Here is a 22,625-nt window from a genome sequence, read left to right on the forward strand (position 1 = left end):
TCTTATTGCTAGCCAAGTGAATTTGCTCTTGACCTGAATTCAAGCCTGCATGGTCTGACAAAGACGAAAGCAGAGATTTGGACGCAATCGGCGATAAGAAGTAAAGACGTCACCGCCCACCCCACCACCCACCTTCCTCGAGACCGCTGTCACGTGCACGCTAGCGTTATCGATAATCACAGGGCAGGAATTCTTGACGTTGACGTCGACCGCCCGAATTTTCTCAATCGCTTAAGCTCCTCAACGCGTCAACACCAGGATCCACTGCACAACGCGCGCGCCCACGATGAGCTCATACAGACCATACCCGCCTCAAGGCAATGCTCGGGACGACCGCAATCGCGGTCGTTACGATTCCCGTTCTTCGCATCATCAGCCGCCGCCACCTGGAGCAGGCGACAATTGGCGCAACCCGTGGCCCGAAGACCGTGAGTACCGCCACCTCTCAAGATCGCAATCTCCACCGCGGCATTTCGACCGTTTTGGTTCTGACAGAGGACACAATCAAATAGGACGAAGATCAGGAGGCTACGATGGATACAGACCCGATAACCGACCGCCTCAGGGCGACTTCACCTTCCGGATGGATAAGCCTTCTGGCGTTGGCAGCACCTCCAGAGGAGACTCATACCGCCCCGGCGCATATCAGGGCAACGATAGAAGAAGGGCCCCACGCGCTCGTGGTGGATTGTTTCGTGGTCGCGGTAGGGGCGGGTACCAGAAGATCATCCCGGCCGAGCGCGAGCTCTTGCGCACCCGCCGCGATGGAGTCGACGAGAACCTGGTCAACGAGGAGGGCGCCGGTGTAGTATACCGCGACATCAATGACCTTTCGGACGATGAAGAGGCCGACATGGAGATTTCGGACAACTCTGACGATGATGACGAGGAATCTGGTGAGCCTTCTAGCAAGCGCGCCCGCCGCGCTGGCAACGACGAGTCGGGTAACAGCGTCCCGAAATGGTCGAACCCAGACCCGTACACCGCCCTGCCCCCGCCCGATGCGGCGGAACGCAAGAAGAAGGACATGGTCAAGATGATTCGGAAGGCACGAGTCGACGAAACTGCCGCAGACAAGCTCAAGGCCAGCACAGAAGCCGAGGAGTTCATTTCCTTCGACTTTGACGAGCCCAACGATGAAGAAGAGATCATTCTTCCTCCTTCTGAGCCACCCTCGCCTCCTCCTCCCCCTCCTCCTGGCCCCGCGCCTCCTCTGCAATCCTCATCCATCGCCTCGAGAATCGCGCCCAGCGGTCCTCGTTCCGATCGTTCACCTGCTATTAACGGATCAGCAGCCTCGACAGCGCCATCCACGCCAGGCAAGCCTTCAACTTTGCCGCCCAGGCCCGCTGCGCCCAACGACGCTCTCGGCTCCCGGAAGCGCACAGTCGACGACCACATCAAGCCTCCTACATACGCTCCGCTCAAGAAAGTCAACAAAATGCCTGTGGGTGGTGCCATTCTGCCTGAGTGGAAGGTGACCAAAGGCGAGGATCCCACGCCCTGGATCGACGCCGACCATTCCAAAACCTCGGACATCAGTGTTTGGTGAGTTGCGGCAGCGTTCAATCAGACGTAGTGTCTAACCGGGATAGGCTTCACAAGGAGATTGTCGACTTCTACGAGGTCGTACGCCCTCGCGACTTTGAGCACGAGATGCGAACACGGCTTGTCGAACGAATTCGCTCAGCGCTCAAAACCAACCGTTTCTACAAGGAATGCGATGTTCGCCCATTTGGCTCATACATGTCTGGCCTCTACTTACCCACAGCTGATATGGACTTGGTCATTTGTGAAAGAAGCTGGCTGAATGGTGCCCATTCCAACTTCTTCGGCATCAAGGCTCTGAGGAGCTTTGGTAAGTTCCTGTCGTCCAAGCGCCTGACCCATTACAACAGCATGGAGTTCATCGCAGGCGCCAAAGTCCCTCTCGTCAAGTACATTGATACCGAAACCGGCCTTCGGGTTGATATCTCCTTCGATCGCCTTGATGGTCCCCAGGCGGTCAAGACATTCATTGAGTGGAAGAAGCAGTATCCAGCCATGCCAATCATCGTCACAATGGTCAAGCACTTTTTGGCGATGCGCGGTTTGAACGAGCCTGTAAACGGCGGCATCGGAAGCTTCACTGTGACCTGCATGGTCGTCAGCATGCTACAGCTTATGCCCTCTGTGCAAAGTCGCAACCTTACCCCCGATCACCACCTTGGACAGATGCTCATGGAGTTCTTCGATCTCTACGGAAACAGGTTTGACTATGTCAACACGGCAATCCGGCTGAATCCTCCGGGTTATGTTCACAAGGTAAGTTCATCTTAGTGACCTTGTTGACCACGTTCACTAACGTTCCCATCGCAGCACCGAGTTCAAGACGTCGTCTACAAGAACTTCGACCGCATTTCCGTCATTGACCCCAATAACCCGGCCAATGACATTTCTGGTGGCTCAAGCAATGCTGGCCGAATTCTGGAAGAGTTCAGCATTGCACATCAGATGCTGAAGAAGAGAATGGTGCAGCTTGCCCAGGCCGGCTCACGCGCCGATGGACCTGCCAGCATACTCGAGACCATCTACGCTGGTAACTACTCTTCATTCCGTCACCAACGCGCGCACCTGCGCCAGCTGTACGACTCAAGATGAGGTCCCAGCTCTTGTTGCGAGTCGCAATTCGAAAGCATCGGTTCAATTGTTGATACAGGAAGGATGGGGTTTTCCATATGTCGGAAGGGAAGCGAATTTTCAGGCTACAAGAATCTTTTGCGCTGCACTGTTTAGATGGGCGGGGACCAAACACTCCAGTTTGGAGACGGAGTCAAGTAGAGGCGGCTGTTTCTTTCTCACGATACCCACCCCCATATCCTGGTTGGCTTGACTTCTTGGGTCAAGTCTACTTTTTCGAAGTGTTTCCCTTTCTCTATCTTTCTTTCTTTCTTTTCTCTATTGTTTCGTCTCTCTTCGAAGCAAAGTTGTATGATAACGGCAGCTGGTTGGCTGCGACGGGGGGTGTCGACGAGGATTGACTGTCATAGGCCCGGTCCTTTTCTACGCAAACACGTCCCGGTGGCGTGTCTTACCCCTTTGCCTGCTGGCCAGCTACCCAATGAAGCATTTGGGCCCAGCCCTAGTGGGCTCAACAATGAACAAGGACTTTTTCTACTACTTCTACTTGGCAGTGCTACCGTTCCTTCCGGGAAGCGGGGAGCCTCTGCGCACTTGGCACTACAACGCTTGGCCTGCGTGGCCCGGCGACTAGCTAACGAATTCATAGATGGCAGGACCTCCTGACAAGCTTTCTCGCGGGGGCTTGCACGGGGGGCATGTGAGCGATGAGGTAGGTTCTCTTATGAGGATCTGGCACGAGGACTCGCAAACAGACAAACAACAAAAAACTCTGGCTGACGCTCTTCGGAGTTTGTCGGCCTCTTTTCTCACTGCATTTTCTGTGCCTTTGCGCATGGGTGTGGAGAGGAAGAAGTAGTTCCAGAGGCTGAACTAACCGTCTCGCCCAGCCTCTGATGCCACTGGCATGCCCAGGGTTTAGCCTGACGGAGGGGTTATGTCCTGGGGAGATTTCCTCAGCCGACGAAGCGTCTCACATTGCCAAGGAGACATTGCCCTTGCAGCCTTGTAAATGAAGTCAATGCCTTCTATAATTTTCTGAGATACCCTTCAAAGCATCTATACTTGACAAGGCCCTTCTGTACGATTGGCGCCTCACGACATATGAGACACCCATATTGAAGTTACCGCATGCCGTCTGGTTCAACATTATGACCTTGCTGGTCATTGACGGGCAAGTTTTCGTGGCCTTTGGAAGAACTTGCAAGAATGTGGAAGAGAACTACCAGGATGACGAACGTCCATGAGTCACCTAAGCATGCAAAGGAGAGACATATCACATGCAGCGAAGGAACCTTGTTAGATGATGCTGTAGGGTCTCTTGTTCCATCAAGATCTTGTTAGCAATGCAGCTCCTGAGCCCGTGGGCTGCGGGAATGTGCAAGGTGCTGCTGCTTCTGCAGTCCATGTAGAGAACCGAGGATGCGTTCCTAGATGAAAGAACGAATTGCTGGAAAGCCCATGCGACTCTGGGGCCAAGGTCAAGCGACCCGATGCTTGGGATTTCCGACATTTTGGCAGAGCCAAGCGAGGTGGGCATCATCTGAGTTTGGTTGAAGCTTTTCGGTCCGTATGTAGTTCGTCCGGGATCCGAATACAATCACAGGATGCGGGGTGATGTCCAGCTCGCCGGCCACATATTGCCGGCCGAAGCAACAAAAGGAGACCACTAAGTTGGGCCAATATGAAACCCCGCATCGGGGTAACGTTGCAGTCTCGTCTTGCTGTCGAGGAGTTGCGGGGCACCATTGAAGGATTTGCTCGTTCGGTGTCTTGTCTGGAGGGCGTACAGAGTTAGATGCAGCAGTCGGGCGTGCCGATCTCCGTAGAAGGAGCAGCAAATGACCGGTAGGACGGTGGTAAACGGGGCCCTTCTTCGGGGAGTCTGCGGTGCAATACCCAGGCCAAGCGTATCAACAACCCAGAGCCTTCAAATGGGAAGGGACTATGAATTACCGTATCCCGTAAGCAATGTCGAAGGCGTGTTGCCGCCGGAGCAAGAAAAAAACTTCTTCTTCAGCTTTACGTGCCAAGATGCAAGGGCAGAAAATGTGAAATTTCTGAAATATCAGGTGCAAGGTCGAGGCATGATAAACGTGCGATGGATGAGAAGCGATCCATTCAAGGCACGCGCATCGCAGCAGCGGACAAGGGCCCCAGTGTCTTTTCTGGGCCTCGTGGAGTAGTGGTCGTCCCAGGTTGGCGCTAGACAGTGGCCAAGATGTTAAATTGGTGGAGATGCCTTAGGTAAAGTCGCAAAAGAGACAACGTTGGCCCACGTATTTTTTGGCACAATCGTGAGAAAGCGAGGTTAAATGGTTTCGTCCTCTCATATCTCAATTATTAGACGCTCAAATTTACTGTGGCGCAGGACGAGGCTTCAAGGTCATATGCCTTGGTCAGTCTCTGAATCAGCATCGGGGCCAACGATGAATAGACATGGAGTTAGGGAGAGGGAAAAATCGAGTATTGCGACTGTATCCGTACCGCAGAGTGTAGAGAGTGGTCGCCTTGGCGGAGAACGTTGAGCGGGTAGCACATTGGGTTGCCCCGTGTCGGAGAAGTGGTCCGAGAATTGGCCCGCAAAACAAGGACGGGACCAAGCTGGAGGCCCGCAACTCGGGAGCCATTCCCCCGCAGCAGGTGGCTTGCTAATAAGCATGGAATCGAAAAAGAGGGGAGCCAAAGGTTGCTAGTGCACATCGAAGCCTTGTCAAGTTGGCAAAAGAAGTGGTCAGGAGGCCGTCGCAAGGCGACTGTTGGAAGGGCACGTCGCTGTATCATCGGTGGGACTTTGAAGGCTAGAATGCTTGCTGAAACTGTGATCATCGCGAATGGGCGAACGAGTGAACCTCGACATACATGCCGGGGGCAGAGGGCCGGAAGAGAAGGATTCGCTTCGACCGCGGCGGAAACAGAGGCGTGGCGTTCAGACGAGATGACTTGTGTAGTAGTCGAGGCACAAGGCCAGCAATGGCAGCGGCAACTAGACCGCATTGCTTACTGGCGATGCTGGCAATGTAATTTGGTTGGAGGTTTTGGTGGCGGGATGTTGGACGGACATCTGGCCCGGTCTGAGACGGGAGTTGGATTGGAGCACTGTATCACAGTAGTCTGTAGGTAAGATGATGCGGGTGGCTTGACGAGGGGGACAAATGAGGTGGTGTCGAAGTCACCGTACCGGCATACGTTCATATTATTGGAAAGAAGGAACTGGCCGTTCGTGCCTTCATTCAACCAATTGCATTACAAAGCCCTCAACCTTTGGGAGGAAGGATCGATGGGGTGAGGTTGCGGTGCTACCCGTAGCTGCCTCGAGGGAGGTGCGAGGTGACTGTGAGGTGAGGCCGGGGAAGAAGGAGCCACGATGGATCCTTCTCATGTGGGGGGAGTGGGGCGAGGGAAGGAATTGGGGTCGACGAGGGAAAGAGCTGTCTGATAATTGGAGAGAGCTCTCCTGCTGTGCCTGCCTCGACTTCGCTTTCGTGTCGCATTGTCCCATGATGATCAAAAACTGCAAAAAACTTTTTCGGCAGCCAAGACGCCGAACTCTCGGTGAGTTTATTGTTCGTAACGTGGAGTGGTAGAAACCAAGTGAGCTTAGGTACCTCTGCAGCTGGATCTCTAGAAAGGTTCCCATGTGGACTTTAACAAGTTTTCCGCCGGTTCTCCGCCTGTTCTCCACAGGTTCACTTGGCATACATCGCTTCCCAGCTCTTCTTCATGTGTCCCCTGGGAAAGGTCCAGCAGCGTACGGATAGTTGGAAAAACCTAGACGTCAGGTTTTGTGGCACAATATCGTACTCTTTCTCTACCGCCCGGCATCCAGGTACTTGTCAGATGCATACGTGCGGGTAGGCAACTTTCATCAGATGGCCGAGGCGACTCTCTATCGCCAAGCTTGCCCCAAGCCTGTCTTCGTCGGAGCAGCAGCCGAAAGGGCACCAAGATCCTGGCGCTAAGTGATGACATCTCAATCAAATCGCCTGGGCATGCTGCAAATCCTCCTACCTTAGCTACCAGGGATGCCGGCCAACTTTTGTCCAGCCTTTTCCTACATGTTCGGTGTCAAGTCAAGGATACCATGCCCCAGGTGTCCATTGTAGGTATTTACTTTTGGTAAGGCAGTCGTTTCGCCCTTGCCGTGATATGACTGGCCAGCATTAAAGTTGCGTGTTTGGTCTTTATTTCCATCGTGATCCATCATCCAAGTCGGGTGCGGGGGAAATGGGCCGCGTAGATTGGTCTGTCGACTGGGAGGAGCGACGGGAGGTGGTCCACCGTTCTTGACCCGGCCGGGGCAGAGAGCGGACAGGGGTCCGGACGGAAAAGACACACGGACGATGAGAGAGGGAAAGGGCGGCTGAACCGTGTGTTCTCCTTCCCACCCATTTGACACTGGACTACCTGTGGTACGTATTGACTTTGACTACCTGCCCGCTTCAGGTACCGTACGGATATCTCCTGCCTTACGTACCTCACCTCAGGTACCTATGACCAAGTCTGGCCTATCTCCATATGTCGGTTTATTTTTGTGCAGTTCTCGGTTGGTATGCATCAACGACTAAGAAACTGACAGTATGACACCAGCACCAGGAAAACCCGACAACAGCCCAGATGTGACGCGTCCATCCATGTTCACGGTCCACATCACCAAGGTTCTCAGTTGCGATAGTCGACTGCGTAAGAGAGAGCTCAGGCAATAGAGACGAGTAGCCAGGTAAGACAGACCAGCAGACAGACAGATGAGTAGCTCAACCGCACACCAAGTTCCCGGTCTGTACATTTCTGCGGCAATATATCTCGCTGCAGCAGTATGGTACATGAAAGTTGGACACGCCAGTGACACCACCGACACGAGCTCAGCATGAGATGTGCAACACAACGACACCTCTACCGCCCGTGTGGCATTCGGGATCTTGCCCAGCTTTCTCGTCTGAGTCTCCCACGCTGCTCGCCTGGTAACATCGCCAATCATCCAATCTCGCCAGCCACTCACAGCTGCCCATCCCTCCCATCCTGAGTCGACTCTTCTCCGCATTTTGTCTCCCACACACCACACATCTGCTCACGCACTCCGGATGATCAATGGTACGCTGGAAGCTCCTGATTCCCCTTACTCCAATGTGCCTTAGTTGGTCACCTCTTCTTGAGCTCTCCCAACCAAGGTACGGAGTACTCTATGCAGGCATGCGATTCCTACCCGGTCAATCCACAATCTCGCCATCTCAACCGACGGCCTGGCAACGGCCCAGACGTCTGTGCCTTCGCCATGCTCATCCACTCGCCCTACCTGTCACACAATGGCCCTATCGCCCTTCGAGGAACTGATCGTCCGTACCCTTCAATACTCCTCCGCGCCTGCTTCTACCCATGACCCCATCGTATACCACGGGATGGACAGTCCTCCACATAAACCTTGTCAACCCCATGTGCCAACGTTTGCATTCGGTCCGTCCTGTCTCCCCAGACAGGGTCCCCCTTCGATCAACTCAACCGGCAGCCCAATGTCATTCGACACAGCAACTCGGTACGACGGTGGGCCGTGTCGTTACCCATCCTGCGACTCGGGTACCATACACACGAGGCGACCGCGGCCGCCCCCGAACCGCGTCCAGATGTACCGCAGGCAAACCACCACCGTGTCACCCCGTTTACTTTAAGTTTCGGTCGCGCCCACCTGCAAGCGTATTCACGAGCCATGAGGGACCTACTCCGCTGACGCATACATACGACATTCCAACTTCACCTCGTCCCACCTAGACGGACGATTCACCTAATTGTTACTGAATACAACTACAGAAATAGTCGCCTTCGTGCGAATACCGCCATCATGTATCAGGCGCAAAACATCTACTTCATCTGCGGTTTCGCCGCCATTGGTACGTGATGCTGCCTTTAGTTCTCGCCTGGCCTGAAACCTTGAGGATCATACTGACTAAAGCTCAGGCGGTGGTCTCTTCGGCTTCGATATCAGTTCCATGAGTGGTGTTCTAGGAACTGGAGCCTACAAGAGATACTTTGGAAATCCTACATCATACCGCCAGGGTGGCATTACGGCTTCCATGCCTGCCGGCTCCCTCGTCGGATCTCTCGTCTCCTCCTTCATTGCCGACAAGTACTCTCGCAAGGTCGCTCTCCAATTCTCCTGTATTCTGTGGACTATCGGTGCCATCCTTCAATGCGCTTCCGTCAACGTCGGCATGCTTTGTGTCGGCCGTGTCATTGCGGGCATGTGTGTCGGTATCGCATCCTCTATTGTGCCCGTCTACCAGTCCGAAATCGCCCCCAAGGAGATCCGTGGTCGCGTTGTTTCGCTCCAGCAGTGGGCAATTACATGGGGTATCTTGATTCAATACTTCATCCAGTACGGCGCCGCAGAGGGCATTGGAAAAGGCTCCACTGATCCCGACCAGCCAACCGCCGCTTTCCGCATTCCTTGGGGCGTCCAGATTGTCCCTGCAGCTGTCCTCTTTGTTGGGTTATTCTTCTTTCCTTATAGTCCTCGTTGGCTTGCTAGCAAGGACCGTTGGGATGAAGCCATAAAGGTCCTCGCTCATCTTCACGGCAGCGGCGACGTCAACCACCCCAAAGTCCTGGCCCAGTACCAAGAAATCGAGGAGGCCCTTCGATTCGAGCGAGAAGAGAACATTTCTAGCTTCAAAGGTCTCATCGCTCCCCGCATGTATAAGCGTGTGTTGCTCGGCATGAGTATCCAAATGTGGTCCCAGTTGTGCGGAATGAACATCATGATGTGTGAGTAACGACCTTCCGATTGCGAGTGTGAACGACGAGTTACTGATTTGATCCAGACTACATTGTCTACATCATGCAGGGTGCCGGCATAGGCAACCCGCTACTTACTGCGTCTATTCAGTATATCATCAACGTCGTCATGACTCTTCCCGCCATCGTCTTTATCGACAAGCTCGGTCGTCGTCCCTTGCTCGTCGGCGGCTCTTTCATGATGATGACCTGGCTGTTCATTTCTGGTGCACTTCAACAGTACTATGGACAGCCCAACACCGCTGAGACACGCAACCCCGACAATGAGTCTGTTACTTGGCTCGTTCTCAACCAGAGGCCGGTCTCCTCTGCTATCGTCTCCTGCTCGTATCTTTTTGTCGCAACCTTTGCCACTACATGGGGTCCTGTGTCATGGACTTATCCTGCCGAGATCTTCCCGAGTAAGATTCGCGCCAAGGCCGTCTCTCTGTCCACCTCGACCAACTGGTTCTGGAACATGATTCTTGCTTTTGCCGTTCCCCCTCTGTGTAAGTTGAACCGCATGGAACGCCACGTATAAGTAAGCACTGACAGATTTCAATAGTATGGAACATTAACTACAAGATGTATTATATTTTTGCGACATTCAATGCCCTGGCATTCCTTCACACCGCATTCTTCGCGCCCGAGACCAAGGGCTTCACACTCGAGGAGATGGACGATGTTTTCAACTCTGGTCTTCCAGCCTGGAAGACTCATCAGAAGAAGTCTCGTCTTGACGACATCGAGCGAGAGATTGCCGCCGGAAATCTTAAGGTCACTCGCCACGGCGCGGTTGCTGATGAGGATAACCATGAGGTCGTCGCCGAAACTGAGAAGAAGGGAACCGCTGTCTGAGCACTGCGGTAGACTTCCGATACTCGAAACTAAACAATAATACCCAGCAGGAGTTGTTGTGAGAGAAGATAGTCGTGGGGAAAAGCGAATTTGAAGCGAATGAAGCGGGGCGAATGCGCAGGTTAGCATATTAATTGATGAAGATGATACCAGAACTATTCGTCTTGCCTAAGACATCGATGGTGGTGCGATAGTCGTGAAACATGGCGTGAATGACTTGACGACACAAGAGGTAGAAGGCGCTCTTCCGTCGCTATATCCAAAACTGCTTTCCACGGTCCTGAGATGCGCTGTGAAGTTCTACGAAAGGTTGTCTTGGCAAGCGACCCTTCGGAAGATATTCCTAGATCGGCTAAGATACCCGAAAAGTTACGCAAATTCTTTTTTTCTTTCTTTTTTCGCTGACTCAATCTGTTGCCAGGACTAGGTGGGTAAAGGATATATAACTCAGTGTCCTCTTCCGTTCGTGACACGGAGAGTCTCAAGGACACTGAAATTGTCAGTCAATCTGATTGACGTCCGTACGAAGAGACAGGGGCTAGGTGACTTTTGTGTACATGAAATGATCCAATGTCTCTTTTTCTAGAGTTAAGGTTTGATGCAGTCAGAGATGTGGTTAGTACCAGGCGGGGGCGTCTGACATCTGATATGTATTCCGTTGGGAATCATCGAGAGATAGGGGGAAGAAATGTTTGGAGGCAGCGAGAGATGGCGTCACGGGAACTCGGAAGATGCCTTGCATTCTGGAATACCCTGCTTGTCGAATCAATGCGCTACCCAGCCTGGCAGCTCCAGGCAGCTTGCTCTTTATGGTGCTCCACAGATGAATCGACCTAAGTTGTCCTGGCTGTTATTGGTCTTCAGTTGACCCTCCCATTATATATCTATCGAATAATTTGGTTGCAAAGAAGACAATTGCTACATTGTCACGTACAGCTCGGGACTAGTCAGCCGATGTGTCACTTGAAACATCAAGTTCGATATCCATAGTCTGTACTGCCCTGACCGTGAATATCTAGATTTAACGATCGACCATGGGCGTGGTCATTGCATTCTCCGGATACAACAACGGCCCCATCGCCATCGTCCCCGGCGCAGAAAGCACCAGATTCCCTTTCCCATCATCCACATTCTCCACCTCCTTGTCCGGATCTAACGCGCTCGCCGTCTTGTACAACCTTGCATCCAGCTTCCTCGTGCTCGGGTCAAAATGTAACGTCCATTCCTTCACCGTCCGCCGACTTCCCCTCGCTAACTCATCCATCAATGCGTTCAGATCCCTGTAGGGAACCATCTCCGTGAACCACGACGTCCACATCAACAGACCCCACTCCAACTTACGGAACCCGTCAATGCTGCCGTATACTTCTTCTACTTCCCTGCGGAGCAACCGTCGATCCTGGGCCGAGGCGTGATCGTAGACCTGGAAGAAGGCGTCCTTGGCCTCGGATACGTATTTCGGCTCCACGAGCCAGAGGTCCCCTTCGTACCCGCTCTCGCTGATGCAGATTACTCGTCTGAGGAGGGGCCATGTGACACATGTGCTGTCAGCGAGACCCCGGGATGGCAGCAGCTCGAGCTGCATGCTGGCCGGAAGCTCGTCGTCTTGGACAGTGACCTTGGACAGCGGCGCCAGGATACGGAGGTGCTGTGATGTATTCCACCACACCGGTCTCATCCCGTCCGTGACGCGGAAGAAGGCCTTGTACTGATCCGGCAACGGGGCGCTGAGCTCCAGCCTCTTCTCAAGATCCTGAATCTCCTGGTGCGAGGGGACCGGATAGCGAAATAATGTCTCAGGACGAAAGATCTTATCTTTGTCAAGTTCCACTGGCCCAACAATCGTCCGCTCGACGAGCATATCATCTCGCCGGCGCAGTTCGTCGGGGGCATACGGCGCGCAGGACCGCGTATTCTCGTCGATTGCACGCGCCAGCTCGGCGATGGTGTACCCCTCGTACGGCCGGGTCGGCCCGCGCTCCAGTCGCCGTCTGAGCATCTCACGCCCGGCGTCTGCGGCTTCGCGGACGTGGTCGAGGTCGGTGTCTAGGTGCTTTACGAGGGCGTTCTTCGAGGGATCGGTGAACCAGCCGTAACGCCAGAGTTCGCGCATACTGCCCAGCATGGGCATCTGGTCCTGCGCCGTGTGGAGGGTCGCTATGGTTCTTCCCCATAACTCGATGGCGCTCTCTTCCTCTTCGTTACTTGCGTGGGTGCTGCTCTCACAGCTGTCACTGTCCCTTTCTTCATCCTCTTCGGCCTCATCTGGAAGAAATCCATCGTCGACGATCTCTTCCTCGGGTTGATACTGATTCTCTTCCACACTGCTACTACCACCATCACTACTCGATTCCCCATCATCCACCGCGTCACGAAACAACCTCACAGAGAGATCAAGCGCCAACACCCGCCCCGTGGCCTTGACGACCTGGTTCATCTGCCACGGCGCCAGCATGCGCTCCCAGAGACCCCAGAACCCGGCCAGACGCATCGGGATCGGGCCGTGCGGGTTTGCTCGGTTGTCTTGCCCCAGCGCCAGCTCGCGGGCGAGTTCGTAGGTTTCTTCGTCTTCCCGCCAGGGCGGCGCGAAGCGGTTGCAGACTAGAGTGCGGGCGTAGCGCTCTATGGCGTCGAGCGCCGTATCACGCCCGTCGTCCTCGTCGTTGCTGTGTTGAGACGGTGCCGCCTCTATCCCTGTGCCCGAGGACGGATGAGAGTGCCGTTGTCCCGCTTCGTCGCCGTAGGAGGAGGAAGAAGAAGAAAAGGACTCCGGAACAGGCGTAGCCCACCTCGGCCACCGCCCGACATGTTCCCACGCGAAGGCAAATACAATCCGCGTAAACGGGTCCGCGCGAGGCGGGTTGACAGGGACCTCATAATACGTGCCAGTTCCATTGTCGTTGTCGTCGCATCCCTTGCCGAGGGTCCAGCACCGGGCAAAGTCCTCCGTGAACACCTCGGGCCCGAATTCCCGGAGGTCAAACGGCGGGATGCCGTGCGCGTGGAGGATCGTCAGCAGACCGGTGCCGTGGTCCACTTGGCCGAGCACGGCGAGACATACGGCGGTTTCCCGGACGTGTTGGATGACTTTGCTTAGGGATGGTTCTTGGGCGATAGAGGTTGGGTCTGTCAGGTGGCGGAGGAAGAAGGCCATTGTTTTGTTGGTGCGGCCCGGGCCTCTTCCCCTCCCTGCCGCTTGAGATAATCGTTTTCTAAGAGAGGATGGGGTTTATTGTTCTTGGCGGTGATTTAGGAGCTTTTTCATACATGACATCAGAGGATCTGATAGGTATGATGACGGGCCAATTTAGAAACAAGGCCGAGGCGGAGAAGTCGGCTTCAGGAGTGGTAGATTGGTGGCGGGGTTATTGCTGATGGTGTATGCATGTCAGACGTGAGAGCCCGGAACATTCCCAAACTGTCTGTAGTCGCATGGCTTGAACTGGCTATGATGATCGTTCTGCTGACTGGTGATTCATCCTGAAGACAAAATCTGGAGTTGGATTATTAGAATTCAGAGATGGATCAAATCGCAGTAGAGATTGAGAGGCATATATTCTAATCTCGTCAATTGCTACGCGTTGAAAGGATCTGGTGTGGATGTCGCTCTGTGCACATGCGCAGACAATGTCTCATAGAGCACCCTCCTCCCACCTGAGCCAAGAGTTGCTGCCACTGCAGTAGATCCCACGTTAGTTTCAATGAAGAACTCAAGACGGGAATCTCAATCAAATACAGCAAGGTCATGAACAATAGCGGAAAAAGAAAGCTATCTTGTGTGGATGAAAGAACTTGCCAAAATTTTATTTTCCTTCCCGGCAATTTCGAGCACGTCAAAGCGACTGAGGTCCAGGTGGCAAACGCTAGTAAATATGCTTAATCCGCTCTAGGCACAAGAGTTCAGGCACCAGAACCTCTCGCTGGCTGACGGTTTCTCAAGAAATTGGCGTTGCTGGGAAATGAGCAGACATTGAAGGGGATTGGCACGTTGTATCAAGCCCCCAATGCCAAGCGTATTGTGATCCCTCGTAAGGTTGAATTTGTGAGAGGATCAACATTGGGCGAGGCAAAGTCGCAACTAACATGCGTGGGGTCTTTCCGCAGTCCTGTCTGGAACCCTTCATCTCTGTGAGAGCCCTAGTGGCGGTTGTTGTGGCTTTCAGCTCTCTAATTGTCCTCGAGGCCCGGGGGTATTGGAAGCCAGCAGAGCTCTTGGTGCTGACGGCACGGGAGTCTAAAGATTTACGCGATTCTCGAGATGCCGCGATTGGTAGCATCGTGGCAGTGGCGCGCGGTTCCGGCAAGGGATGGAATCCTACGTTGACAATGTTTGGACCTCAGCTCTGTGATTTGGCTGCCTAGCACTAGCGGTGGTGACAGTTGAGCTTGCTTCTTAAACAAGCTGTGCGAATCTGTTTCGATTGAGACACCTATTCCATAGGTCTGAAGTTGATTACTTTCTGGTTCTCATGAGCCTCGTCGACATCACCTCATAGCGATACTCTTCTTTCCATCGAACCTTGCTAGTTAGACGATTGAATGCAGTCACCCGAGCGAAAGGCGTTGCTCGATATCAACCACACACGACAGTTAGGTGGAAATTGGCGAGACGAAGCACACGAGATGGATCACTCCTACGCGCAGCAGACGGGAGGTCACAACGCCGACCCGATGAAAGGATCCGATGCGAGGACGGCACAGAATACGAACACGCACTACAGCCAGCCACAAGTCGTTGACGATTCGTACGTTGAAAATGGTCTTCATCCGGTGCCGGAGCCGGACAAGATCGTGGGCGCGCCGTACTATCACCAATACAACCAAGTTTCTGGAATGCCGAGCCATCCTCATGAACAAGTGACGTCGAAAAACAGGATATGTGGTATAAGCTTGGCAATGTTCATACTCTGGTGCATACTGGGATTCCTTCTGGCGCTGCTGGCTATCGTCGCGGGGGTATTTGGGAGCATGCTCGCAAGACAGAGCTCGGAAATCTCAAACCTCAAGAACGTGGTCGCGACAAAGTGAGCATCTCAATCAGCACCGGCCGAAGGGTTAATACTGACACCCACCACAGAACAACCGGTCCCGACGCCAACGCCACAGCAACGACAGCCGCACCCGCCGCGACGACGACGTGGGTCGAGGTGGTGGATTGGGAGTACATCGGCTGCTACGAGGACGCTTCGAACCGCGTGTTCCCGGACAAGTACACGGACATTGAGGACCAGACGAACCGGCTCCGCGCGGGTGTGTGTTCTGGGTACGAGTACTTTGGCACCGAGTTCGGGGACCAGTGATACTGTTCGCGGATGCCGCCGACGACAGCTGCGCCGGCGTGGAATTGCAATATGCACTGCAATGGCTCGCAGGCGTCGGAGATTTGTGGGGGGTTTTTCTTTTTGAGTGCTTGGAAGAAGAAGGTCTGAGGTTGAGGGCTGGGTATGAGGTCTTTGCAGGGGGTTCATTGGATGTGACGACGTGAGTACAGGTCTGCTTCAGCTGTCCTTGCATGGTTATATGGATTGGAGTTTCTCGGGGTTGACTGATTGAGATACCCTATGGTAAAAGAATTGAAAAAGTCTTTATTCTGGATTATCAAACTTTGTGTTGGCTATTAGGAGGCTGCTCGAAGGGGAATCAGGTGTAGGGCGGTCGACGCGTAGTTCTAATGTGGAAGACTCAGACCGTGATACTCTCTCACGCCGGCTACATATTGCCCAATCTGGCCGGCATCTTCAACATCCAGCAATGGATTCAAACAACCATGGCCGGTTGGCCCAATGGCAAGGCGTCTGACTACGATTGAATACGTTATCAGGAAATTCTGGGTTCGACCCCCAGGCTGGTCATAATCTTTTGAAAATTCTGCATCCTGGATGCCGGGTTTGAAATTTTTGCGCGGGTTGCGGGTCCGGCGCCCCCGCCGAGTCAGGGCTTGCTAGTCCGGGCCGGAAGTGGCCTTCAGCGCTCAGGCGCCGCCCAACAGTGTCAAACGGTAGTTACAAGAACACGGTTACTGCAACGAAAACTCGTACTAAGCACATGCCACGGAAGTGCTTTTCACATCTCGTTGTTTAGAATGCATGAAAGCTACCTTGTTGCGCGTCAAACCACACAATCTTCTGCCGGCCGCCGTGACTAACAATTTTGGCGCTCCGGCGTGGCGCCCCACTTCGCCGAAAAAAGTCTCAACTCCGACCAGATACGTACCTCTCGACGTCTCCCATCGGATCTTGACGGGACATTTCCACTCCTCTTCTCATACACCCGCTCGGTGGGCAACGTCATGTCCTCCACCCCTGCATCGCCAGCGCCGGCATCAGTCTCAGAGCTTCTGACGCTGATAATAACCACGTCGCCAACCCCGTCCGCGCCTTCGACAGAACTCTTGGATGCGGTCTTCAAATCTATCCGTCTTCACTGCAGTGACTTGCTATCATGCCGTATCATTGTTGTACTGGACACGTATGAGCGCATCGGAGACATTCCAAGGTTGAAGAAGGGTCAGGTGACGGAAAAGGGCGCGGAGGAGTATGCAGAGTACAAAGACAACGTCAAGAAGCTCGTGCTAAGAGAATACGACCAACATGAGAGACCTGACGAGTTGAGTCAAGAGCAAGGGGAAGCAGAATATGGTTACAACGGGCGAGCAGCCACCGTAACGACAAATTCGGCCACATTCACCGTAGGCCAGACGAAAGACCTTCGCGTTTCTTTCGTAGAGCCGTCAGAGAGGCTTGGTTTCGGTCTAGCGGTGCGGACGGCCTTGAGAATAACGGCAACACCGTACGTCTGGGTCCATCAGCACGACTGGACACTCGTATACGACATCCCTGTGGGCCCAATACTGGATGTCATGCAGACGCAAAACGCAGATGAGGAGAGCCCGGTCAAGTATGTTTGTCTTGCTTCGGTACGGATGCTGAAGTATGCCGAGACTGCTCATGCGCAAGAATTCTCTCATCTTAGAACGTTGACGAACAAGCTGAAGAGGAATTTTGCGCCAGAGTCATTTCCGGGGGCGGAGGTGCCGCTGACGCCAATGTTCTTTTGGCATGATAAGCCCCACGTTGCAGCGACGAAGCACTATTTGACGCGTGTCTTTCCGACGCGACTGGCGATACCTAGAGGGGCATTTATCGAGGATACGGTTGGACATCGGGCGCGGACTCAAATGAAGGAGCAGGGCATGTGGTCGCGGTGGGCTTGTTGGCTGTTTTATCCCAATGAAGGAAGGCAGCTGTGTCTTCGGCACTTGGATGGGAGGAAGTGGAGGGGCGCAGAGGGGGAGGTCACGATGAAAGAAGTCTGGAAGCAGGCCAACAAAGAGATGAGGACAACAAACGATGAATGAAACCAAAAGTTACAAGATAAAGCCTTCAAAAATCGGGTTTACCGACACACCTTACTCTGGAATTAGGTCTGTTGCAGTATAGTATTGACCTTTGCCTTCGTAAAGCCACTCCTTCACCCAGCTATCACCTCCAGACGGGCAACCAACTTCAGAGCCAGCGCCATTGCAGGTAGCGTAGACGCCGACCAAAGAGCCGGTGAAAGGACCACTCTGGCCACTGACCAGTCTTGCTGAGAACGTGCTCATGACGACCTGCTGACCGGGTTGAGAAGCCTGAGATGCGGCCATCGTGTAGTGAGTTCTGTTGACTGTGACGATTTGGAAGTGAATTGACTCGTCTCCCCACGCTTCAGGTACCTGGACGAGATTCTCAGCAGGCGCATCTTCTCCTGTGGCCCGGAAGCGTAACATGCGATCGTTTCCTCCGGAGCCGTCAGCCTTGGGGAGGATTACTACCCCGACATCAGCGTGGTTGAACTGCGTCAGGAACAAAGTAACGCCAGTTTCTTGGTCAACCTCGTTCAGTGGTGCATCAATGACGGCTTCAAAGGTAAACAGAGAGTCAGTTTGAGGTCGTCCGATGAAAGATAGCCCCGAACGGCCATCCAGATCCGCATTGTCGCCCGTGAGGTTCGCGCGACTAGGCACGATATGGAGTCCTCGAGAGCTATCAATCGAAAAAGCGCCATCGGTTGGAACCCTCCAGCGGATGAGGTTCCGGGGAATACTGCCCAGTGCCGTGAAGTCGTACGCGTCGGGGTCTGAGTTGAATGGGCCGTCTCCCGGGAGGTCTCTAGATGCCGGGGGCATTTGCCAACCCAACATCTTGCCTCTGACGGGTTCCAGTATCGGCCACTCGCCTTCTCGCCAGGTGACTGGGTACAGAACTGTTTCGCGGCCCATGGGATAGATTCTCCATTCTGGCCCGGAACGAGTAGCTAGTGCGACACCCCACCAGTTTCCATGAGAGTCTTGGAACAGATCTGCATGGCCGATTGTCTATTATCCCAAGGTTAGAGATGAAAACAGCTGCAGTACATGAAACCTGGCTTGCTTACCTGAAAATATTCATTGGTATCCTTGTTCGTCAAGACCGGGTTGTACGGGCACGGTTCATACGGGCCCGTCAGGCTAGAAGATCGAGCCATTACCTGGTAGTGCCCAGTCTCGGTCCCTCCCTCGGCGGCAGAGAGGTAGTACCAGCCGTCTTTGCGGTAAATGTGAGGACCTTCAGGCCACACGCCACCGGTGCCGCCCCAGAGGAACGTGTTGTTGACAACCGTCCCCGTCCCGAGGTCGACGTCGAGGAGGACGTGGCCGCCTCCCGGGATGTACATTTTTCCGTCGTCATCCCAGAAAAGATCCAGATCTCCGTTGGGGGTCAAGAATGTGTAAGGTTCACTCCAACTTGCTGCATCGAACGGATCGTTCGTTTTCAAGACTGTTCCCAGCATTCCGTCGGGTAGGCCGAGGTATTCGCACACCACCCAGAACTCGCCATCATGGTGCCGAATAGTTGCGGCGTAGAAGCCTTCTTGTTGCCCTTTGAGTTGACATTAGTGAAGATTCCTGAAGTTCAATGGTCTATTGAAAGACGTCATTTGCCATGCCTTTGGTTTGCTGAGTAACGTTGGGCATTTGACTTTGTCGGTTCCAAGCATGACTTATCAATTTCCAGTTGATCAGGTCTTTGGAGGCATATATTGGTAGACCAGGGAATGTGATAAAACTTGAGGTGACGCAGTAGAAGGTACCATCAACGTGGATACATGATGGATCAGAGTGCCAACCGGGCAGGATTGGGTTGTAGAATGTTGAATTATCAGCTGCTGCTAGAGCTGCCCAATAGGTAAGACAAAGCCGTAGGACCAAATGGCCCAAGTGAGAGATCATTTAGAATGAATTTGAAGGTTACAGAATACTCGAGGTGAGGAACAGGCGCACTGGCAGCTTGAACAAAGTATGCGTGGTCTAGTTGTCAAACTATATACCCTATGAGAATGTACTCTTGGATTGAGGAGGACTAGGTCATATTTACATGTTCACCAGAAGTTTAGCGAGAGGCTTCGCCATTCTGTCTTGTCGAACTTCACTCCCACTGTTGAGATGCACAAGGTGGTGCCACAAACTCTGGCTAAATGATCTGCCTGTCAGAGAGCATCCTGATGCAAGGAACAATCGATTTGCTTCTGCGTGGGAAAGCTCTTCCCCGCAATCAGTCCCGGCATCGAGTCTAAAAAGTATGCAACCCTTGGTATCACTGAAAGTCTTGGGAAGAACGTGCAGAGCAAGACAGGTCAGGTCTGGTGATAATACGAAAGAATCCTGAAGCTAGGTTTCCATGATTGAATGATTGTCCAATTGGAATAGATCGCTTGAGTAGGTGGGAGGCGTTTGAGCTTACAAGCAACTCTGTATTAGCCGATTACCGAGCCAATAATGGAACAGAAGCGCAACGTGCTTGACAGGCGGCCCGATCCGTTTGGCAAGGAGTGCCCGTTTTATGTATCCGGCTAAATGAGAAATAACTTGCCCACGCCTGTTGATTACCACGCTGGAACGGTGGCTCTCCAGCATTGCGTTGCCGAAAGCTACACGGTTGCATATGCACCCCGCACAGTTCATCGACTTCATCCTTCCGATCTAATGATTGACTGGCGGTTGCATCTCCCTTAGATTACAAATTCACATGATTTCCCATGGCACATTGGAAAACAGAGAAGTGAGTCGGAATTCTGGAGGTAGCATGCTATTGGATCATATTCGGGTTAAGTGGTGGCCATCCTGTAAACCTCGTCTTCATTCAGAATCTTGGCGTGTGACCCGGTAGCTGACTCTGTCGCTTCGCACGATCTCCGCACGATGTTAGCGATTGAGCTTCCAGGGAAGCTAATAGTTCTGCCTAATATTCAGATCGACATAGGTTGAGGCTAGATACAATGTCTTACCTCAAATCAGGAACTGGAGAATGCTAAATATATAGATCAATGAAGTTGATCCGCACGAGAAACAGTAGGCACCGAGATTCTTCACCCTCATGTCTTTCGTTCCTGACCTGGCATTACTCGAGAGAAACTCTTCGTCACCTCCAACTAGTCACTATGACACTCCGTGTGTCTATTGTCTTCTCTCTTGCCCTCCTTGGCCTCAGCCAAGTCGTCCAGGCACTGGTCCCCCGCCAGGAAGCAACCTTTTCCAACCCGGTGATATGGGCCGACCTCGCCGACGATGAAGTCTTCCGAGTCAGAGATACGTACTACTACAGTGCTTCGACAATGCACTACTCTCCCGGCGCGCCACTGCTCAGGTCCTACGACCTCGTCAACTGGGAATTTGTTTCGCACTCGGTGCCTGAACTTCCTGGTTCAAAGTTCTCGCTCAATGGCAGTGACAGTGCGGGCTACGTCAACGGCGTCTGGGCGTCTTCCCTGGGCTATCGCGAAAGCAACGGTGTCTTTTACTGGTATGGCTGCATCCAAGGCACGGATGAGACGTATATCTACACTGCGTCCAGCCCAGAGGGCCCGTGGACTCATCACGACCCCATTCCGAAATGTTACTACGACCTCGGCTTGTTGATTGACACCGATGACACCATGTACATCGCCTACGGTGCCATTGACATCCGTCTTGCGCAGCTATCCGCTGATGGTTTTACCGAGGTCCGCAATGAGGTATGTTGGCGAAACAGTCGTAGCTTTTCTGCAGATGCTGACTCTTGCTAGCTTGTGTACACTGAAGATGCCCACAGGTACATCGAGGGCTCGAGATTCTACCACATCCATGGCAATTATTATATTTGGGTTACCAAGCCCGGCGATGAGCAGCATGTTCTGAAGTCTACGTCGGGTCCTTGGGGTCCATATGAAATTCGAGAGGTGATTGCGCAGATGAAAGCTCCCATTGAGGGTGCAGGCGCGCCGCATCAGGGTGGCCTTGTATCGACTGAGGATGGAAAATGGTATTACATGGCCTTCATCGACGTGTATCCCGGTGGCCGTGCTCCCGTTCTCGCCCCAGTTGAGTTTGACGCCGAAGGTTGGCCTTCCGTGGTCACAGATGCAAACGGTGGTTGGGGTGCCGAGTACGCGATGCCTGTCACAACCTCGAAAACAGTCCAGGGAGTTGGATCCTATGTCGACAAGTTCGAAGGTGACGCATTGAACACCCGCTGGGAGTGGAATCACAACCCCGACAACGACGCCTGGAGCTTGGGACCCGATGGCCTCACACTCCACACCGCAACCGTATGCGAGGGCTTGTATGGAGCCGCAAACACCCTCACCCAGCGCATCATCGGACCCAGAAGCCAGGCCACGTTTCGCCTCGACATCTCTGGGATGGTGGACGGGGACCAAGCAGGTGTAGCAGCACTGCGCCAACTGAGCGCTTATATCGGGATCCACAAGGTTGATGGCGCGTCTAAGCTTGTGTACGTTGATGAGATTAGCATGGTCGTGAGAGACTCATTGACGGACTGGGTGACAACTTCGAACGGATATGTCAAGGCGGAAGGACCTACTATTTCCGGCAGCGATCTATGGCTCCGTATCAAGGCCGATATTTCACCACCTGTCGCCGGATCGAGCGCGTGGCCGAATGCTACGTTCTGGTTTAGCACCGACGGTGATAACTTTGAACAGCTTGGACCCGTGTATGAGCTGAACAATGAGTGGTTCTTCTTCATGGGTTATCGATTCAGTATCTTTAACTGGGCAAAGACTCGTCTGGGTGGTAGCATCTTGGTCCGGGAGTTTGAGTTGGAGGTGTTGGCGTAAAAGGGAATCCCGAAACATCTTTCAAGTCGGAGACAGATGTTCAAGGATAATTTGGCGGCTTTTGGGTCATAATAACCAACAGGCTACGAAGACAGACGGAGTGGACGTGTTCAATTTTACGCCACGATTATGTGTGGTCATATTTAGTACGACTCATCGGTAAACTTCAAATGATCCAGTAGTTACTGAGGACCACTGCTAGATTGCCTCGTGCAAAGAACACAAACTTGAAAGGGAATGTGGTATTC

The 22,625-nt window shown here is 53.3% G+C and overlaps 7 protein-coding genes and 1 non-coding gene across 8 annotated transcripts; 6 read left to right on the forward strand and 2 right to left on the reverse strand.

The window, feature by feature from the left end:
* The first annotated feature begins 221 nt into the window (after positions 1 to 221).
* BDZ83DRAFT_621373 (uncharacterized protein) lies at positions 222 to 2,379 on the forward strand. The gene is made up of 2 exons (XM_060508257.1): positions 222 to 1,548; positions 1,596 to 2,379. Exons 1-2 carry the CDS (start codon positions 287 to 289, stop codon positions 2,317 to 2,319), a joined length of 1,986 nt encoding a protein of 661 aa, XP_060365053.1. The 5' UTR covers positions 222 to 286; the 3' UTR covers positions 2,320 to 2,379.
* Positions 2,380 to 8,509: 6,130 nt separating this feature from the next.
* BDZ83DRAFT_320063 (high-affinity glucose transporter) lies at positions 8,510 to 10,736 on the forward strand. The gene is made up of 3 exons (XM_060502368.1): positions 8,510 to 9,375; positions 9,432 to 9,893; positions 9,950 to 10,736. Exons 1-3 carry the CDS (start codon positions 8,601 to 8,603, stop codon positions 10,240 to 10,242), a joined length of 1,530 nt encoding a protein of 509 aa, XP_060365054.1. The 5' UTR covers positions 8,510 to 8,600; the 3' UTR covers positions 10,243 to 10,736.
* A 442-nt stretch (positions 10,737 to 11,178) lies between these two features.
* On the reverse strand, positions 11,179 to 13,752 carry BDZ83DRAFT_778086 (uncharacterized protein). Its single transcript, XM_060515495.1, has one exon. The coding sequence runs from the start codon at positions 13,394 to 13,396 to the stop codon at positions 11,264 to 11,266; it is 2,133 nt and encodes a 710-aa protein (XP_060365055.1). The 5' UTR covers positions 13,397 to 13,752; the 3' UTR covers positions 11,179 to 11,263.
* Positions 13,753 to 14,985: 1,233 nt separating this feature from the next.
* Positions 14,986 to 15,763, forward strand: BDZ83DRAFT_778088 (uncharacterized protein). Its single transcript, XM_060515496.1, has 2 exons — positions 14,986 to 15,266; positions 15,320 to 15,763. The coding sequence occupies exons 1-2, from the start codon at positions 15,076 to 15,078 to the stop codon at positions 15,540 to 15,542; spliced, it is 414 nt and encodes a 137-aa protein (XP_060365056.1). The 5' UTR covers positions 14,986 to 15,075; the 3' UTR covers positions 15,543 to 15,763.
* Positions 15,764 to 16,011: 248 nt separating this feature from the next.
* BDZ83DRAFT_t150 lies at positions 16,012 to 16,094 on the forward strand. The gene has a single exon. It is a non-coding gene; the product is annotated as a tRNA-Arg (tRNA).
* A 175-nt stretch (positions 16,095 to 16,269) lies between these two features.
* BDZ83DRAFT_621387 (uncharacterized protein) lies at positions 16,270 to 17,754 on the forward strand. The gene has a single exon (XM_060508258.1). It carries the CDS (start codon positions 16,532 to 16,534, stop codon positions 17,597 to 17,599), a length of 1,068 nt encoding a protein of 355 aa, XP_060365057.1. The 5' UTR covers positions 16,270 to 16,531; the 3' UTR covers positions 17,600 to 17,754.
* BDZ83DRAFT_778090 (glycosyl hydrolase) lies at positions 17,651 to 19,053 on the reverse strand (the record flags this gene model as incomplete). The annotated part of the gene is made up of 2 exons (XM_060515497.1): positions 17,651 to 18,598; positions 18,658 to 19,053. The coding sequence occupies 2 exons, from the start codon at positions 19,051 to 19,053 to the stop codon at positions 17,651 to 17,653; spliced, it is 1,344 nt and encodes a 447-aa protein (XP_060365058.1).
* A 1,647-nt stretch (positions 19,054 to 20,700) lies between these two features.
* On the forward strand, positions 20,701 to 22,530 carry BDZ83DRAFT_792439 (glycosyl hydrolase; the record flags this gene model as incomplete). Its single annotated transcript, XM_060515759.1, has 2 exons — positions 20,701 to 21,273; positions 21,325 to 22,530. The coding sequence occupies 2 exons, from the start codon at positions 20,701 to 20,703 to the stop codon at positions 22,375 to 22,377; spliced, it is 1,626 nt and encodes a 541-aa protein (XP_060365059.1). The 3' UTR covers positions 22,378 to 22,530.
* Positions 22,531 to 22,625: the final 95 nt, after the last annotated feature.

This window comes from Colletotrichum acutatum (genome assembly GCF_030867785.1).
Source record: "Colletotrichum acutatum strain CBS 112980 chromosome Unknown BDZ83scaffold_46, whole genome shotgun sequence".
Classification (NCBI taxonomy): Eukaryota; Fungi; Ascomycota; class Sordariomycetes; order Glomerellales; family Glomerellaceae; genus Colletotrichum; species Colletotrichum acutatum.

Bases quoted from the DNA above. Each gene is read 5' to 3' on its own strand.
- BDZ83DRAFT_778086 (XM_060515495.1), bottom strand. From the start codon at position 13,396: ATGGCCTTCTTCCTCCGCCACCTGACAGACCCAACCTCTATCGCCCAA.
- BDZ83DRAFT_621373 (XM_060508257.1), top strand. From the start codon at position 287: ATGAGCTCATACAGACCATACCCGCCTCAAGGCAATGCTCGGGACGAC. The intron at 1,549-1,595 runs GTGAGTTGCGGC...TAACCGGGATAG, and splicing joins ACCTCGGACATCAGTGTTTG to GCTTCACAAGGAGATTGTCG.
- BDZ83DRAFT_778088 (XM_060515496.1), top strand. From the start codon at position 15,076: ATGCCGAGCCATCCTCATGAACAAGTGACGTCGAAAAACAGGATATGT. The intron at 15,267-15,319 runs GTGAGCATCTCA...CACCCACCACAG, and splicing joins AAGAACGTGGTCGCGACAAA to AACAACCGGTCCCGACGCCA.
- BDZ83DRAFT_621387 (XM_060508258.1), top strand. From the start codon at position 16,532: ATGTCCTCCACCCCTGCATCGCCAGCGCCGGCATCAGTCTCAGAGCTT.
- BDZ83DRAFT_320063 (XM_060502368.1), top strand. From the start codon at position 8,601: ATGAGTGGTGTTCTAGGAACTGGAGCCTACAAGAGATACTTTGGAAAT. The intron at 9,376-9,431 runs GTGAGTAACGAC...GATTTGATCCAG, and splicing joins CGGAATGAACATCATGATGT to ACTACATTGTCTACATCATG. The intron at 9,894-9,949 runs GTAAGTTGAACC...AGATTTCAATAG, and splicing joins TTTTGCCGTTCCCCCTCTGT to TATGGAACATTAACTACAAG.